The sequence below is a fragment of the Pipistrellus hanaki genome (genome assembly GCF_964339955.1).
Source record: "Pipistrellus hanaki genome assembly, contig: scaffold_39, whole genome shotgun sequence".
NCBI classification, from domain to species: domain Eukaryota; kingdom Metazoa; phylum Chordata; class Mammalia; order Chiroptera; family Vespertilionidae; genus Pipistrellus; species Pipistrellus hanaki.
Window position 1 is genome coordinate 329,132 of NW_028182294.1, and position 14,757 is coordinate 343,888.

The following is a 14,757-nucleotide window of genomic DNA, read 5'->3' on the forward strand; positions in this document are numbered from 1 at the left end:
GAAGTGGCGTTAGAAAAAGTTTAAGTTTAAAAAATGTGGCTCTCCAAAGAAATTTCAATCATCATCCTGTTGATATTTGGCTCTGTGGGCTAATGAGTTTGCTGACCACTGTCCTAACAAAATCCCATCTCGCCTCAATTAAGGACACTTCAGAGCAAATGGTTTGCCTCCTCCCCAGCCAGCGGGGAAAGAGCCTAGACCCCCCCTCAGGGACAGCAGAACCCAGGCCCAGTGCAACCTCAACGCTGGCTGTCTCCGTCGTGAACAATTAGCTTCTCACCCTGAAAACGAGAGAGAATGCGCCACGGAGTCAGTGTCCCTGTTAACACCTCCGGGGGTGGTCCTGGGAACATTTTTTACTGTACATTTCCCTTCCTTTTGGTTAAATTGTCACCAACATATTATGTCCTTTTTGTTTTCAAAGTGTTTACTTATAAACTGTGTTGTGGGGTTGAACCCTGGGTTCAGAATAAGACAACCGGAGGCTGAAGATTGATTAAAACACAGGCAAGGATTTATTGAAAAACTGGCCAGGACCGCAAGAGCACCACACGCAGGTGGACTCCACACGACCTCACCATTTCAGAGGTAGGCAGTCTTTTTAAAAGCCTAAACCACAAGAATTTTCCTTTGCTCTGAATTCCAAATCCTAAAGACTACATTCTAAAGACTGGGGACAGGGTCGTTCCCAGTCACATCCGGCTGGACACTGGAATGTGGCCCTATCTTGCAATGGCCGATAACACAGAAGCAGAGTTCAGAGGCTATCTACAGTGTCTATCTCTGAAGGTTACTGAGTCAGTGGGAATCAATCTCCTGTGGTCCTGGTCCCAGGCAAGGGAAAACTGCCTTAGCCTCCAGGTCTCCACCTGGAAGCTGAGGTAAATATCCTGTGTTTAATCAGGTGCAGGAGCCAGACTAGAGGGGTTAAAATTCAAAAAGCAGTTTTTACCTGAGTATGGTTGTTACTATATTTCAACTATAAAAAGACATGAGCTGCATATAAAAAGGTTATAATAGGAGTGTCCTCTGGGGCTGGAAGGGACGAATTCCGTGCACATCACTTCTGGTGGGAAAGCAGGATTCGGTGCACTGAGGTCTCTGGTTGATCTCTTCCCCGCCACCCCCTCCCCCTCCGCCTCCGTCCTTCAGGTGTCGAAGGATGTATTAAGTCACAACCTTCGGCTAAAAGAACATCTTAGTAAGGCACCTAAAAAGGGTCTCAGACCATGGCTCAGAGGATAGAGCACCGGCCTATGGACTGAAGGATCCTGAGCTCGATTCTGGTCAAGGTCACATGTTGTGGGCTCAGTCCTCAGTAGGAGGTGTGCAGGAGGTAGCTGGTCAGTGATCTGAGATGGTTCTGGTGGTGTGCAGGCCGCCGGGAGCACAAATGGCTGGCTCCCTCCCGGCGGGGCCTTCCAGCGAGCAGCATCTCACAGCACGGCCACAGGATGCAGGGCACCGAAGGTCACGGGTCCCGCAGCCACTTCCTTCCAGCCCAGCACGAGGCTCTGGTCCCATTCTGGGGCCTGAGGTTCAAGTTCACCAGGGAGCCTATCGGGCAGCTGAAAAGGGAAATCAGAAGGAAGACGGGCCTCACACTCCGGAAGGTGCGTGTGGCCAGGACCTGGCGCGGCCCCCCACCTGCCTGCCCCCAGCCCGCAGCCGGCAGCCCATGACCTGGCAGAGGGGACCCAGGATCTGGGAGTCGGCACCCTGGGGCAGGGGAACGGGTTTTCCGAGGTGCGGGGTGAGGTGGGGGGTGGGCAGGTGTCAGCCCTGGCAGCAGGGCCCTCCTGCCACGACTCCCAGGGCGGCACCGGCGGGCACTCGCTGCCTCTCCGTGGCCCCCGGGGCCCCTGTCCCTGGATAGCAGGTGGGGTGGGACTGCTGTGGTGGGAGTGCTGTCCCCAGAGATACTGGCGGCCTAACCCCCGAGGGCGAAGGCGGCTGAGGTGGAAGGAGGGAGCGGGAGGCCCTGGCCCAGCACGGCGGGTCCCTGTGACGGACAGACGCACTGGCAGGGGGGACGCCGCGTGACCGAGACGGCAGAGACGGGGTGCATCGCTGTCCCCCAGGCCCGCCCAGGCCCCTCACCTGCTCCGGGGGACGGAGGCCGGCGGCTGCCTCGGCCCAGGCCAGGGCCCCAGGCGCAGCGGCAGCAGGAGACGGGGGCGCCGGCTCTGGGGCTTCCCGGCTGCCTCCCTCCACCTCCACCTCCATCTCCACCTCCACCTCCACCTGCAGCTCCACTCCTGCCCCGGGGTCGGTGTCGGTGTCGGGGTCGGGGTCGAGGACAGGGTCCAGGTCGGTGTCGGTGTCAAGGTCGGGGTCGGGGTCGAGGACAGGGTCCAGGTCGGTGTCGGTGTCAAGGTCGGGGTCGGGGTCGAGGACAGGGTCCAGGTCGGTGTCGGTGTCAAGGTCGGGGTCGGGGTTGGGGTCGGCTGAGGGTCCCGGGCGGGTCTGGGTCCCGGGCGTTGGGGTGGAGGCCTCCTTCAGCAGCTGTGTGGTCTCCGCGTTGGGGGCCTGGAGGCCGCTCTCAGGGTCCATGGTTTTCAGCTTCTGGACGAGATGGATGTTGCCAAGTGACTAAAGGACAAGCCGTTCCTGTGTGACAGGAGCCGCGGCCCAGCCCCCCGAGACACTCTGTGTGTGGGGGGGGGGGGGGGGGGCGGAGGGACAGGCCGCGTGGCCTGAGGGTCAAAGGGGCTGCGCCTTTTAGAGAAAAACACCCCATGAGCTCAGGTTCCAGCACGGGCCCAACACCAGGTGGCGCCCGGCCGGCGTGGCCAGTGGCTGAGTGCCCTTGACCAGAATCGAACCCGGGACCCTTCAGTCTGCAGGCCAACGCTCTATCCACTGACCCACACCGGCCGGGGCATCATCCATGTTTCTCTCTCCTCCTCTCTCTGAAACCCATAAAAACTTTTTTAAAGACAGGGCTGAATGGTGACCGCAGAAAGATGTGCCCACGCCCGCCCCGGGCCTGTGACGGGGCCTCGTTTGGAAATGGGGGCTTTGCCGCCCCGGAGGCCCCGCCGGGTGCGGAGGCCCCTGTGATGACGTTCAGAGCAACACCAGGGAGGAGGCGGGGGAGTGCAGAGGCCGAGCAGACACCCTCGGGGGCGGCGGGCTGGGGCGGGAGACCCTCAGGGCCTCTAGGCAGCCCCACCGGCCCCCGCAGGGTGGGCTGCTGGCCCGGTCCGGACAATAGCTGCTGTTTGAGAGCCCGGGAAACCCGTAAGAAGCCCTCGGCCCTGTGCCTCCGTCTCCACACGGCCGCCCGGGCGTGCCGGGCCCCTCCGGCACACATTCGGGGCTCGGCCTCCCCGCCCGCTGTCTCCCCTGCCCTCCAGGCCGCCGGGAAGTCCAGGGAGACACTCACGTGGCCATGGCTGCCGGGCTCCACCGACGCCGCTGAAAACCAGACGGGAGAGAAGCAGGTGAGGCACAGGCGCCACCGCCGATGCCGTGGGTCACTGAGGCCCGTCCGCCCTGACCCAGCCAGAGGCGGCGGGCTGGCCCTCCACCGCCAGTGACACCATCGCGTCCAGGCCTCCCCTCCGCCCCCAGGCCAAGTGGTCCCGGCCTCGGCCTCCGCCCAGCCCCAGAGCCCGCCGCCCGGGCACCCCCGGGCCTGCGGTGGGCCAGCACACAGGAGCTGTCTGAGCTGGTGCAGTTGGCGGGAATGTGGCACATACAGGCCCCCCCCAACCCCGTCACACTGGAGAATGAGCTACAGTGGAGGAGGGGTGGCGGAGGGCGGGGGGGAACGGGACCAGCAGGACACGGGCTTCTGAGAGGCACAGGCTGAGCGTCCACCGCAGGGAAAGTACTCACATTTGGTGAAACGGCACACCCACTGGGGAAGCCGCACCCCTGTGAGCGTCCTCCGAGCCCTCCCCACCCCCACGGCCCCGGGCGGCGGCCCCCCAGGCTCTCCCAGCCTCCCCCCATGTGCCCCCCATGCCCGCCGTCTGCAGCCGCCGCGTGGCCGAGGTCTTAGCCTGCACCCGGTCAGCGGCATCAGCACACGGCACAGGCCCCGAGTTAGAAAGTGAACCCAGCCCGGCCGGTGCAGCCCAGGGGCTGAGGGTTGACCTATGAACCAGGAGGTCAGGGTTCAATTCCCAGACAGAGCACAGGCCCGGGCTGCGGGCTCCATCCCCGGTGGGGGCGTGCAGGAGGCAGCCGGTCCGTGATTCTCTCTCCTCGTGGATGTTTCTCTCTCGCTCTCCCGCTCCCTTCCGCTCTGACATCAATAAAAACGAATAAAAGTGGGTAAGAAAGTGGGCGCAGCGGCGTTCTAAGGGAAAGGCCGGCCAGGAACCCACCGGGCTCTGGCCAGGCTGCTGCCCGCTCCTCCCGAGCGCTCTCCTCCGCTTACCTCCTCTCCGCCAACAGACGACGGCGGCGATGAAGGCGACGACGATGACAAGGGTCACCACAGACACGACCAAGGCGCTGACAGCGAGGGGACAGGCTGAAGGTCCTGGGGGCACAGAGAGCGCTGCAGCAGGTAAGGTGTCCCTCACGGAGGGTCACACCCCTGCAGGGGCCGCCCTCCCAGGAGAGGGGCGAAGGCCCGTGTCCAGGGTGGGGCTCTGGTGAGGCAGCCACGCCCGAAGGAGAGGACCCCATGGTGACTGCGGGAAGGCCCGGCCACAGCGGCCCGAGGGACAGGGCAGGGCCAGCCCAGGAGCCAGCTGTTGAGACCGCTCGGGGGCCTGGTTTCCCCCTGGTGACATTACAGCACCAAGCAGAGCCAGGAAAAAGAAGAATCCAAAAAGTTGAAGATAGTGTAAGAAGCCTCTGGGACAACTTCAAGCAAACCAACATCGAAATTATGGGGGTGCCAGAAGAAGAGAGAGAACAAGATACTGAAAACCTATTTGAAGAAATATGACTGAAAACTTCCCCCACCTGGTGAAAGAAATAGACTTACAAGTCCAGGAAGCGCACAAAACCCCAAACAAAAGGAACCCAAAAAGGACCACACCAAGACACATCATAATTAAAATGCCAAGAGCAAAAGACAAAGAGAATCTTACAAGCAGCAAGAAAAAAAGTTAATTACCTACAAGGGAGCACCCATGTGATTGTCAGCTGATTTCTCACTGCAGGCTAGAAGGGAGTTGCAAGAAATACTCAAAAGTGATGAATAGCAAGAATCTACAACCAAGATTACTCTACCCAGCAAAGCTATCATTCAGAATGGAATGTCAGATAAAGAACTTCACAGATAAGAAAAAGCTAAAGGAGTTCATCACCACCAAACCCCTCAAGGGGTGTCTGACTGACCATTGAGGCCAGATCCCAGTAGCATCGGGCCTAAACGGGCAGTTGGACATCCCTCTCACAATCCAGGACTACTGGCTTCCAACTGCTCGCCAGCCTGCCTTCCTGATTGCCCCTAACTGCTTCTGCCTGCCAGCCTGATCAACACCTAACAACTCCCCTGCCAGCCTGATTGCTCCCCCGCCAGCCTGTTTACCCCTAACTGCCCTCCTTTGAAGGCCTGGTCACCCCTAACTGCCCTCCCCTGCAGGCCTGAGTCCCCCCTGCCATTCCCTGAAGGCCCGGTCACCCCTAACTGCCCTCCCCTACAGGCCTGAGTCCCCCCTAACTGCCATTCCCTGAAGGCCCGGTCACCCCCAACTGCCCTCCTTTGCAGGCTTGGTCCCTCCCAACTGCCCTCTCCTGCTTGCCATCTTGTGGTGGCCATCCTGTGTCCACATGCGATGCGGGCAGCCATCTTGTGTGTTGGAGTAACAGTCAATTTCCATGTTACCGTTTTATTATATATGATGCTGAAAGGCATTCTTTAAGAAGAGGAAGAAGAAAGATATAGGTAAAAATTATAAACAATAAATGCCTATCTATCAACGAGTGAATCTAAAAATCAAGTGAATTTAAGGTCTGATGAACAGAATAAACTGGTGAATATAATAGAATCAGGTGCATAGAATGGGAGTGGATTGATAATTCTCAGGGGGGGAAGGGTGTGAGGGTGTGGGAGAGACTGGACGAAAACTGTGCACCTATGGCTGAGGACAGTGTGGGGAGGTAAGGGCAGAGGGTGGAGAGGGAACCGGGTGGAGGGGAGCTATGGGGGGAAAAGGGAGGAACAATTGTAATAACGTGAACAATAAAGAATAAATTAAAAAATAAGTAAACAAAGCCACGCACACCCACCACTTCCCGCCGGCAGCCTCATTCCTCCGGGGCAGAGCTGAGCACTGACCCCAGGCCCGGAGCCGGCCGGGCCCCTGTGCAGAGGCGGCTGCCCGTGGAAGAGTCCGCTCACCTGGCTGTGCAGCGCACACGGTGTCCTTCGTGGCGGTGCAGTTATGCAGGGTGGCGCCGGGACAGCTGAGAGGAAGGAGCGAAGGACCCAGCATCACTGCCCGGCCAGGCCGGCCCCTCCCCGAGGGCCCACCGGCTCGGGACCATTGAGAGCACAGCGGGGAGTCGGGGCCCCGGGGTGCGGCTCTGAGGACCGCACCGAGAGGGAGCAGCCCCGAGAGGAAGCCCATGGAAACCAGGCAGGCGAGCGAGTGGAGAGAAGCCGGACCCGATCGAACCAGACCTGCAGGTGGCCCCTGCTTTGGACTAGCTGGGCCCCAGGGCCACGGCTCTACTTGGTCTGAGTCGCACTGAAGGGCCCACAACGCGCCTCACAAAAGTGCGCTGCTCTGCCCGCTGGCGGGGCTCAGGGCTGAGCGTCGGCCTAGGACCCGGCGGTCACGGTGCGGTTCCCGGGAGGGCACAGGCCCGGGTTGCAGGCTCCCGCCCCGGCAGGAGAGGGAGCCTGCAATTCTCTCTCATCATTGACGTTTCTCTCTCCCTCTCCCTTCCTCTCTGACATCAATTAAAACCCATTGACTTATTTTTTATTCTATTTCTTTATAATATACTTTATTGATTTTTACAGAAAGGAGGGAAGAGGGATAGAGAGCTAGAAACGTTGATGAGAGAGAAACATCAACCAGCTGCCTCCTGCACACCCCCTACTGAAGATGTGCCCGCAACCAATGTACATGCCCTTGACCGGAATCGAACCAGGGACCTTTCAGTCCGCAGGCCGACACTCTATCCACTGAGCCAAACCGGTTTCGGCGAAACCTATTTATTTTAAAAAGGGAGCCATTCTGCTAGCGGCTATCCCGCTGTCACGTCTCCCCAGCAGGCCCTTCCCCTGCCCGGAGCTGCCCCTCCGAACCGTCCATGGCTCCCACCTGCCTCCCTCCTGGGCCTCTGCTCCCCCACAGCCCCGCCCTCCCCCCCCCCCTCGGGGCCCTGAGCTTTGAGGGGAGCAGCGGTGGCCCCATGGGTGGACGGAGCCCCGGCCCAGGGCGGCCCGGGGACACAGCCAGGCCAGGGGTTCGCCTCCCTCCGCAGGCGCCTCCGGGGCAGGTCTGCCAGGCCGGGCGGGGGCGGTACCTGGTGCAGCGGTGGCAGGCCTCCGGGCAGCGCCCCGAGTCGCAGTAGAACTCCCCGGGCTTGCACTGGCACTGCCGGTCCCGTGTCGGGGTGCAGTCACGCACCATCTCCTGGTCTGCGGGCGGGAAGGCGGCTCAGGCACCGGGGCGGTCTCCGTGGGGACGCTGTGTCCCTTTACCCGCCTTCCCTGCCAGTGGACACGGCGCACACGGCCGCTGACACACGGGAGCGGCCCCGTCCACGGCGGCGGGCGGCGGGCGGCGGGCGGGGTGGCCTGGGCCCGTGGGGACGCCACCCGCTGCCCCGTGTCTCTCCCCGTGCGCCCCCATCCCCGTCTCCCGTCGGGCAGGGTTCCCCCGCCCTCCCCCCGGCGGCCCCGGCTCTGGGATGTGAGAGGCCACCTCTCCACTGCTCAGAGACCCTCTCTTTTCTCTCTTAATTACATGTTTACTGAGACCGGTAACTCCGTGCACATTAAAAGGGGATTAATTAGAGGAAATAATTAAATATTGGTATTTGCCCTTTCTCTAAAATAGAAGTGTCAGAGATTAAAGAAAACCTTCCTCCTGTCAGAATCTGGGGCTCACCACGGGGCCGAGTCAAGTCCCCGCCCCCCACATGCACCTCAAAATCACGTGAGAAATTGGTGCTTGGGGGTGGGAGGGTGTGGTCCCTCAGCCCAGCCTGCACCCTCTCCAATCTGGGCCCCCTCAAGGGATGTCCGACTGCCCGTTTAGGCCTGATCCCAGTGTGATTGGGCCTAAATGGGCAGTCAGACATCCCTCCCACAATCCAGGACTGCTGGCTCCCAACTGCTCGCCTGCCAGCCTGATCACCCCCTAACCACTCCCATCCCAGCCTGATTGATGTCTAACTGCTCCCCTGCCAGCCTGTTTGCCCCCAACTTCCCTCCTCTGCCGGCCTGGCCACCCCTAACTGCCCTCCCCTGCAGGCCATCTTATGGTGGCCATCTTGTGTCCACATAGGAACAGGATCTTTGACCACATGGGGGCAGACATATTGTGTGTTGGAATGATGGTTAATCTGCATATTACTCTTTTATTAGATAGGATAGAGGCCTGGTGTATGGGTGGGGGCCAGCTGGTTTGCCCTGAAGGGTGTCCCGGATCAGGGTGGGGGTTCCCTTGGGACGTGGGGCAGCCTGAGCAAAGAGCCTGTGTGGTTTGCAGGCCAGCCATGGCCCCCCCCCCTTGCTCCGAGGCGGATTTGTTTACCTTCTACAACTGAAACTTTGTAGCCTTGAGTGAAGGCCTAGGCCGGCAAGGGCAGGCGGAAAGCTTGAGGCAATGCCTCCCTTTTGCTCTCTGTGGCTGTAGCCATCTTGGTTGGGGTTTATTTGCATACTCACCCTGTCTGGTGGGCGTGGCTTTGTGGAGTGGAGTGATGTTTAATTTGCATATTACTCTTTATATAAATATATATATATGTGTATATATATATATATGTGTGTGTGTGTGTGTGTGTGTGTGTGTGTGTATATCCTTATTGATTTCAGCAAGGACGGGAGAGAGAAATATCAATGAGGACAGAGAATCATAGACTGGCTGCCTCCTGCCCGCCCCCTACCGGGGGTTTGAAACCTGGGCATCTGCCCTGACCGGGAGGAACCATGACCTCCTGGCTCACTGGTTGATGCTCAACCACTGAGCCATGTGGCCAGGCCCCGCTGTTTTTTTTTTTAGAGAGAGTGGAAGGGAAGGGAGAGTCAGAGAGAGAAATGGCAATGTGTGAGAGAGACACAGTGATGAGATGCCGCCCACCCACAACCCAACTGCGAGCAGGGATGGAGCCTGCCACCGAGGTGTGTGAGCCGCGCCCTCCGTCCTCCGCTGACCCTCACCCACCGAGCCCGACCGACCAGGGCTGTCCACGCTGATTTCCCGGGAGACGGGAGAGAGACAGAAACACGGACCGGCTGCCTCCTGCACGCTCCCCGCTGGGGAGTGTACCAGCAACCTAGACTGTGCCCTGGCCCGGAGCACGGAGGACACACGCACTGGGCCCCGCACCCAAGGGCCGCGTCCTGGCTGCCATGCCTTTGTCTCCGCACTTCACTTATGTTACTGTGGTCATCATCGTGCTGTTGCTGTTATTTTAGCTCACTTCCACCTTCCGCACCGACGGGCGGGCGCCTGCATCCTGGACACGGGTCCTGTGCGCCGCTGCGTCCTCTCCATGGCCGCTTTGGCCCCTCGCTCGGCCACCTGCCCCGAGGGCGCTCCGCAGCCCAGCGCCCCTGCCCCCCATCTCCCTGTGGGCTGCGCCCGCCAGGTCCAGGGGGTGGGGTGCTCTACCCGACAGACCCCACGCCTGACGGCACCCGCTTACCTTTCCTGCACGGGGTACACGGCCTGCAGGACGCTGCCTTGTTGGGGTGGCTCAGGAAGGTCCCGGGGGGGCACGGACAGCACATCCTGGCCCGGCCCATATAGCAGTCCTCCGTGAGGTAGTGGCCTGAGGCAGGGAGGCACAGAGGGAGGCACAGAGGGTAGGAGGGGGGGGCACAGAGGTGAGGTGGGGCCTGGCACCGACCCCTCCTGGTCCGAGGCCAGGCCCCTCCCTTCGCACAGCGCCAACCCTGGCCTCCTGTCGCCTTGAAATGTTCTGGACTGAGCCTCGGCTACATGTGTCCCAGGAACCGGGACCTGCCTCACCCCTGGGCCTTTACGGACATCCCGCAGGTCGGCTAAGAGGGGTGCGGGCGTGCACACTGGAGCCAACATCTACCCCACGCCGACACCAGGGGCGCTCTGCAGCTCCCGGGGCAGCCCGGCCACGCCCGCAGGAGCCCGCAGCCCCGCGCCTGCCAGGCCGCCCTGGAGCCAGAGCCACGCCTCGCACACGGCCCCTCCGGCTGGTGTGGGACCGGCTGTCTCCGTCACGCCTGTGGGTGTGCCCGCTCAGACGTGTGCGTGCGGAGGGTGCAGCGTGTGCATGGCGTGTGTGCATGGGAGTTAGGTGAGTGGTCGGAGGCTGGGGGTTCAGTCCCTGAGCTGGGGAGCCCCAGGAAGCTCCTGGCTGACAGGAGGCGGGTACAGTGGGGGTGGGTGTGGGTTGAGTGGGGGTGGAGGGTGAGGGGAGCAGGGGTGTGGTCGGCCCCTACAAAGAGGAGACCCCTGAAGGCAGGCTCACTGACCATGTGGTCCACTGTCTGTGCAGTGGGGTCCGGGCGTGGGGGCCGCAGGGTGTGACCAGGCTCCAGGGGCCCGGGTTCTGGCCTTGACTGGCAGGAGGGGACGCGGCTGGAGGGCGGGCAGAGCAGGCCCTGGAAGCTGGGGCTCCCAACTGCTCTGGGGGCTGGTTCGGAGACGGAATGAGCCTGAGTGGGCCTGGGTGCCCATCATTGCCCGACGGGACGGGCTCCTGACAGGGCTTCCTGGGGAGCAGGGAGCCTGGGCACACCCCCACTTCCGGCTGAGTAAGCAGCGTCCCTCTGTCAGCGGAGCCCCAGGCCGGTGCGGAGGGGGAGGGCGGTGAGCCGGTGCAGCCGGGTAAGTGCTGGGAGAGGCCCGCCCACCAGGCTCCCCCCACCCACCATAGCCCGGGGCGCCGGAGGCTCAGGGCCAGAGGCCCAGCCCTCCCCCCCGGGCCAGGGGCTGAGCCCTCCCTCCCTCCCTCGCTCCCTCCGGGCCAGGGGCTGAGTCCTCCCTCCCTCCGGGCCAGGGGCTGAGTCCTCCCTCCGGGCCAGGGGCTGAGCCCTCCCTCCCTCCGGGCCAGGGGCTGAGTCCTCCCTCCGGGCCAGGGGCTGAGCCCTCCCTCTGGGCCAGGGGCTGAGCCCTCCCTCCCTCCGGGCCAGGGGCTGAGTCCTCCCTCCGGGCCAGGGGCTGAGCCCTCCCTCCCTCCGGGCCAGGGGCTGAGTCCTCCCTCCGGGCCAGGGGCTGAGCCCTCCCTCTGGGCCAGGGGCTGAGCCCTCCCTCCCTCCGGGCCAGGGGCTGAGTCCTCCCTCTGGGCCAGGGGCTGAGTCCTCCCTCCGGGCCAGGGGCTCAGTCCTCCCTCCGGGCCAGGGGCTGAGCCCTCCCTCTGGGCCAGGGGCTGAGCCCTCCCTCCCTCCGGGCCAGGGGCTGAGTCCTCCCTCCGGGCCAGGGGCTCAGTCCTCCCTCCGGGCCAGGGGCTGAGCCCTCCCTCTGGGCCAGGGGCTGAGCCCTCCCTCCCTCCGGGCCAGGGGCTGAGTCCTCCCTCCGGGCCAGGGGCTCAGTCCTCCCTCCGGGCCAGGGGCTCAGTCCTCCCTCCGGGCCAGGGGCTGAGTCCTCCCGGGCAGGCAGCAGAAGGCATAGGTGAAGGCTCGGGGACGCGGCTGCTCACTCACCAGCCGCACAGAGGTGGTCAGAGGGGCTCGTGGCTGCATGCTGGTTGGGGTCACCCGGTTCCGGTTCCGGTTCCGGTTCCGAGCTGGCTGCCGCGGCCGCCTGAAATCAGCCAGGGAGACGGGCTTAGGCAGAGCCTCGGCCCGGCCAGCACCGCTCAGTGGCCAGGAGGTCACAGTGTAATTCCCAGTCAGAGCACTTCGGGGTTGTGGGCTCCATCCCCGGTGGGGTGTGCAGGAGGCAAACTGATCCATGATATTCATTCTCTCTCTCTCTCTCTCTCTCTCTCTCTCTCTCTCTCTCTCTCTCTCTCTCTAAACATCAATGAGGAGAATCACTGATCAGCTGCCTCCTACACGCCCCACACGGGGGATCGAGCTCACAACCCGGGCCTGTGCCCTTGACCAGAATCAAACCAGGGGTCCTTCAATCCACAGGCTGACGCTCTATCCACTGAGCCATCCTGGCCAGGACCGTGGTGGGCAAACCGCAGCTCACGAGAGCCACATTCGGCTCTTTGGCCCCTTGAGTGTGGCTCTTCCACAAAATACCACAGCCTGGGCGAATCTATTTTGAAGTGGCGCTAGAAGAAGTTTAAGTTTAAAAAATGTGGCTCTCCAAAGAAATTTCAATCGTTGCCCTGTTGATAATTGGCTCTGTGGGCTAATGAGTTTGCCGACCACTGAGCTAGGGCGATACTGGTAAATATACATTTTTAAAAAGAAGGAAACACAGCTTGCAAACAGCAGGGAGACATGGTTCCCGGTAAGAACCACCATTATGAAGGGAGAGCGCACGGAAGAATGTTTCCATAGTTTCAAAGCAACGCCCCACAGGGTCCCCGGGAATCACCGGGGGCAGTGGTGACTTCCAGGTGAGCATGCGAGGCAGGCAAGCACCCCGAGAACAGTTGTCAATCAACACCCCAAGAAGCGGGGGGGGGGGGGAGCCCCTCTCTGCCGAGGGCCGTGGGGTATTTCTATCGCCATCCTCAGGCCATACAAAAGGACCCACTGGGAAACTAGCCGGCTAGTCCTGGCCGGTGCGGCTCAGTGGTCAGTGTCAGCATGGATTCAATTCAAGTCAAGGGCATGCACCTGGGTTTTGGGTCCCATCCCCAGGTGGGGGCGTGTACATTCTCATAGATGTTTCTCTCTCTCCCTCACTCTCCCCCGCCCTTCCCCTCTCCCACTGTCTCTCAAAAAAAAAATTTTTTTAATCTTCTGAAAATGTAAAAAAAATATCCTTGGGTGAGGATTAACAAAAAAGAAAAAAGTAGGAGGAGGAGGAGGAATAAAAGAAAAAGGAAAACAGTGAAACCGCATGACCGCTTCCTTTTTCCTCTCGGAGTTACTTCTACGGACCGGGATGTCCACCCGCCCCTCTGCGGATGGCGGAGGCCCCCCCCAGGCCCAGGATTCGGCCCGGCGCCAGCTGCCCCAGGGGCGCCAGCCCGCGGGTGGGGGGCGGGGGAGGTGCCCGTGCCGCCACCAGCCACCAGCCAGGCTGCGGCCGGCCGCTGATGGGTGTTTCTCTCGAGGATGCTACTAACTCTACCCCTCTCCCTTCCTCTCTGTGAAAAACCAATAAAGTGTTTTTTAAAAGAAAAGGAAGCCTTTAAACACCCTGGGGGCCGCCATGTCCGCAGGCCCACCTGTCAGCGACCCCTCCTCCACCTGCACCCGCCCCCTCCCCCACACCCCGCCCCCCGCCCCCCCTCCCCCCACAGTCCCCCGGCCCCCTCCCCCCGCACCCCCGCCCGGGCCGCACAGGAGGGGGCGGGGCGGTCACGCTGCGCCCGGGCTGCCCCTGGGCTCCTCCCGGGGCCGCGCCCCTCCCGGGCGGCCCGCACCCGCTCCCACCGCCGCCCACCCCGCACCCGGGCCGCCTCACCCCCCTCACCCACCCGCACCCGCTCCCACCGCCGCCCTCTCAGCCCCGCGCCCGGCCGCCCTCTCCCAGGCCGCCCTCTCCCAGGCCGCCCTCACCCAGGCCGCCCTCACCCAGGCCGCCCTCTCCCAGGCCGCCCTCTCCCAGGCCGCCCTCACCCAGGCCGCCCTCACCCAGGCCGCCCTCTCCCAGGCCGCCCTCTCCCAGGCCGCCCTCTCCCAGGCCGCCCTCACCCAGGCCGCCCTCTCCCAGGCCGCCCTCTCCCAGGCCGCCCTCACCCAGGCCGCCCTCTCCCAGGCCCGCCCTCGCCGCCCTCTCCCAGGCCGCCCTCTCCCAGGCCGCCCTCTCCCAGGCCGGCCTCTCCCAGGCCGCCCTCTCCCAGGCCGCCCTCTCCCAGGCCGCCCTCACCCAGGCCGCCCTCTCCCAGGCCGCCCTCTCCCAGGCCGCCCTCACCCAGGCCGCCCTCTCCCAGGCCGCCCTCTCCCAGGCCGCCCTCTCCCAGGCCGCCCTCACCCAGGCCGCCCTCACCCAGGCCGCCCTCTCCCAGGCCGCCCTCTCCCAGGCCGCCCTCACCCAGGCCGCCCTCACCCAGGCCGCCCTCTCCCAGGCCGGCACCAGGAGCGGAAAGAGCAGAAGCTGCAGCCGCGACCTCATCATCCGGGATCTGACTGAATGGAAGCCGATGGCGAGCGAGCTCCGCCGGCTCCCGCCGGAGGCGGACTGGCCCTGAGGTGGCCCCGAGGCTGATTGGCTGGCTCCCGTGGGCCCCGAGGCTGATTGGCTGGCTCCCGTGGGCCCCGAGGCTGATTGGCTGGCTCCCGTGGGCCCCGAGGCTGACCCGCCCACCCACAACAAGGACAGTGGGGAGGGAAACCTGGGGAGCTCCCCTTCTGACCAGGGCCTCCGCTCCTCCCGCCCGCCTTCCGCTGCCCCGCGCCCGCACCCCGCGACCCCCCCCCCCCCCCGCGACCCGGCCCCCCCCCCGCGACCCGCCCCCGCGACCCGCCCCCCGCGCCCCGCCCCCCGCGCCCGCGACCCCACCCCCCCGCGCCCCGGCCCCCGCGCCCGCACCCCGCGCCCGCACCCCGCGCCCCCC

General features: G+C 63.3%; 1 protein-coding gene across 2 annotated transcripts; it reads right to left on the minus strand.

The window, feature by feature from the left end:
• Positions 1–492: 492 nt before the first annotated feature.
• Positions 493–14,333, minus strand: LOC311615948 (uncharacterized protein). 2 transcript variants are annotated; one of them, XM_084907090.1, is made up of 10 exons: positions 14,250–14,333; positions 11,774–11,873; positions 9,796–9,921; positions 7,447–7,561; positions 6,311–6,375; positions 4,391–4,495; positions 3,844–3,882; positions 3,389–3,420; positions 2,302–2,565; positions 493–1,568 (listed from the first exon to the last, which is right to left on the minus strand). In XM_084907090.1, the coding sequence occupies exons 1-10, from the start codon at positions 14,316–14,318 to the stop codon at positions 1,437–1,439; spliced, it is 1,047 nt and encodes a 348-aa protein (XP_084763216.1). In that variant the 5' UTR covers positions 14,319–14,333; the 3' UTR covers positions 493–1,436. The 2 variants fall into 2 exon arrangements, with proteins under 2 accessions (XP_084763216.1, XP_084763217.1); XM_084907091.1 differs by lacking the exon at positions 3,844–3,882.
• Between the last annotated feature and the right edge of the window lie 424 nt (positions 14,334–14,757).

Bases quoted from the DNA above. Each gene is read 5' to 3' on its own strand.
- LOC311615948 (XM_084907090.1), bottom strand. From the start codon at position 14,318: ATGATGAGGTCGCGGCTGCAGCTTCTGCTCTTTCCGCTCCTGGTGCCG. The intron at 6,376-7,446 runs GTACCGCCCCCG...CCTTCCTCTCAG, and splicing joins GCCTGCCACCGCTGCACCAG to CTGTCCCGGCGCCACCCTGC. The intron at 3,421-3,843 runs GTGAGTACTTTC...TCTGGTTTTCAG, and splicing joins GGTGTGCCGTTTCACCAAAT to CGGCGTCGGTGGAGCCCGGC.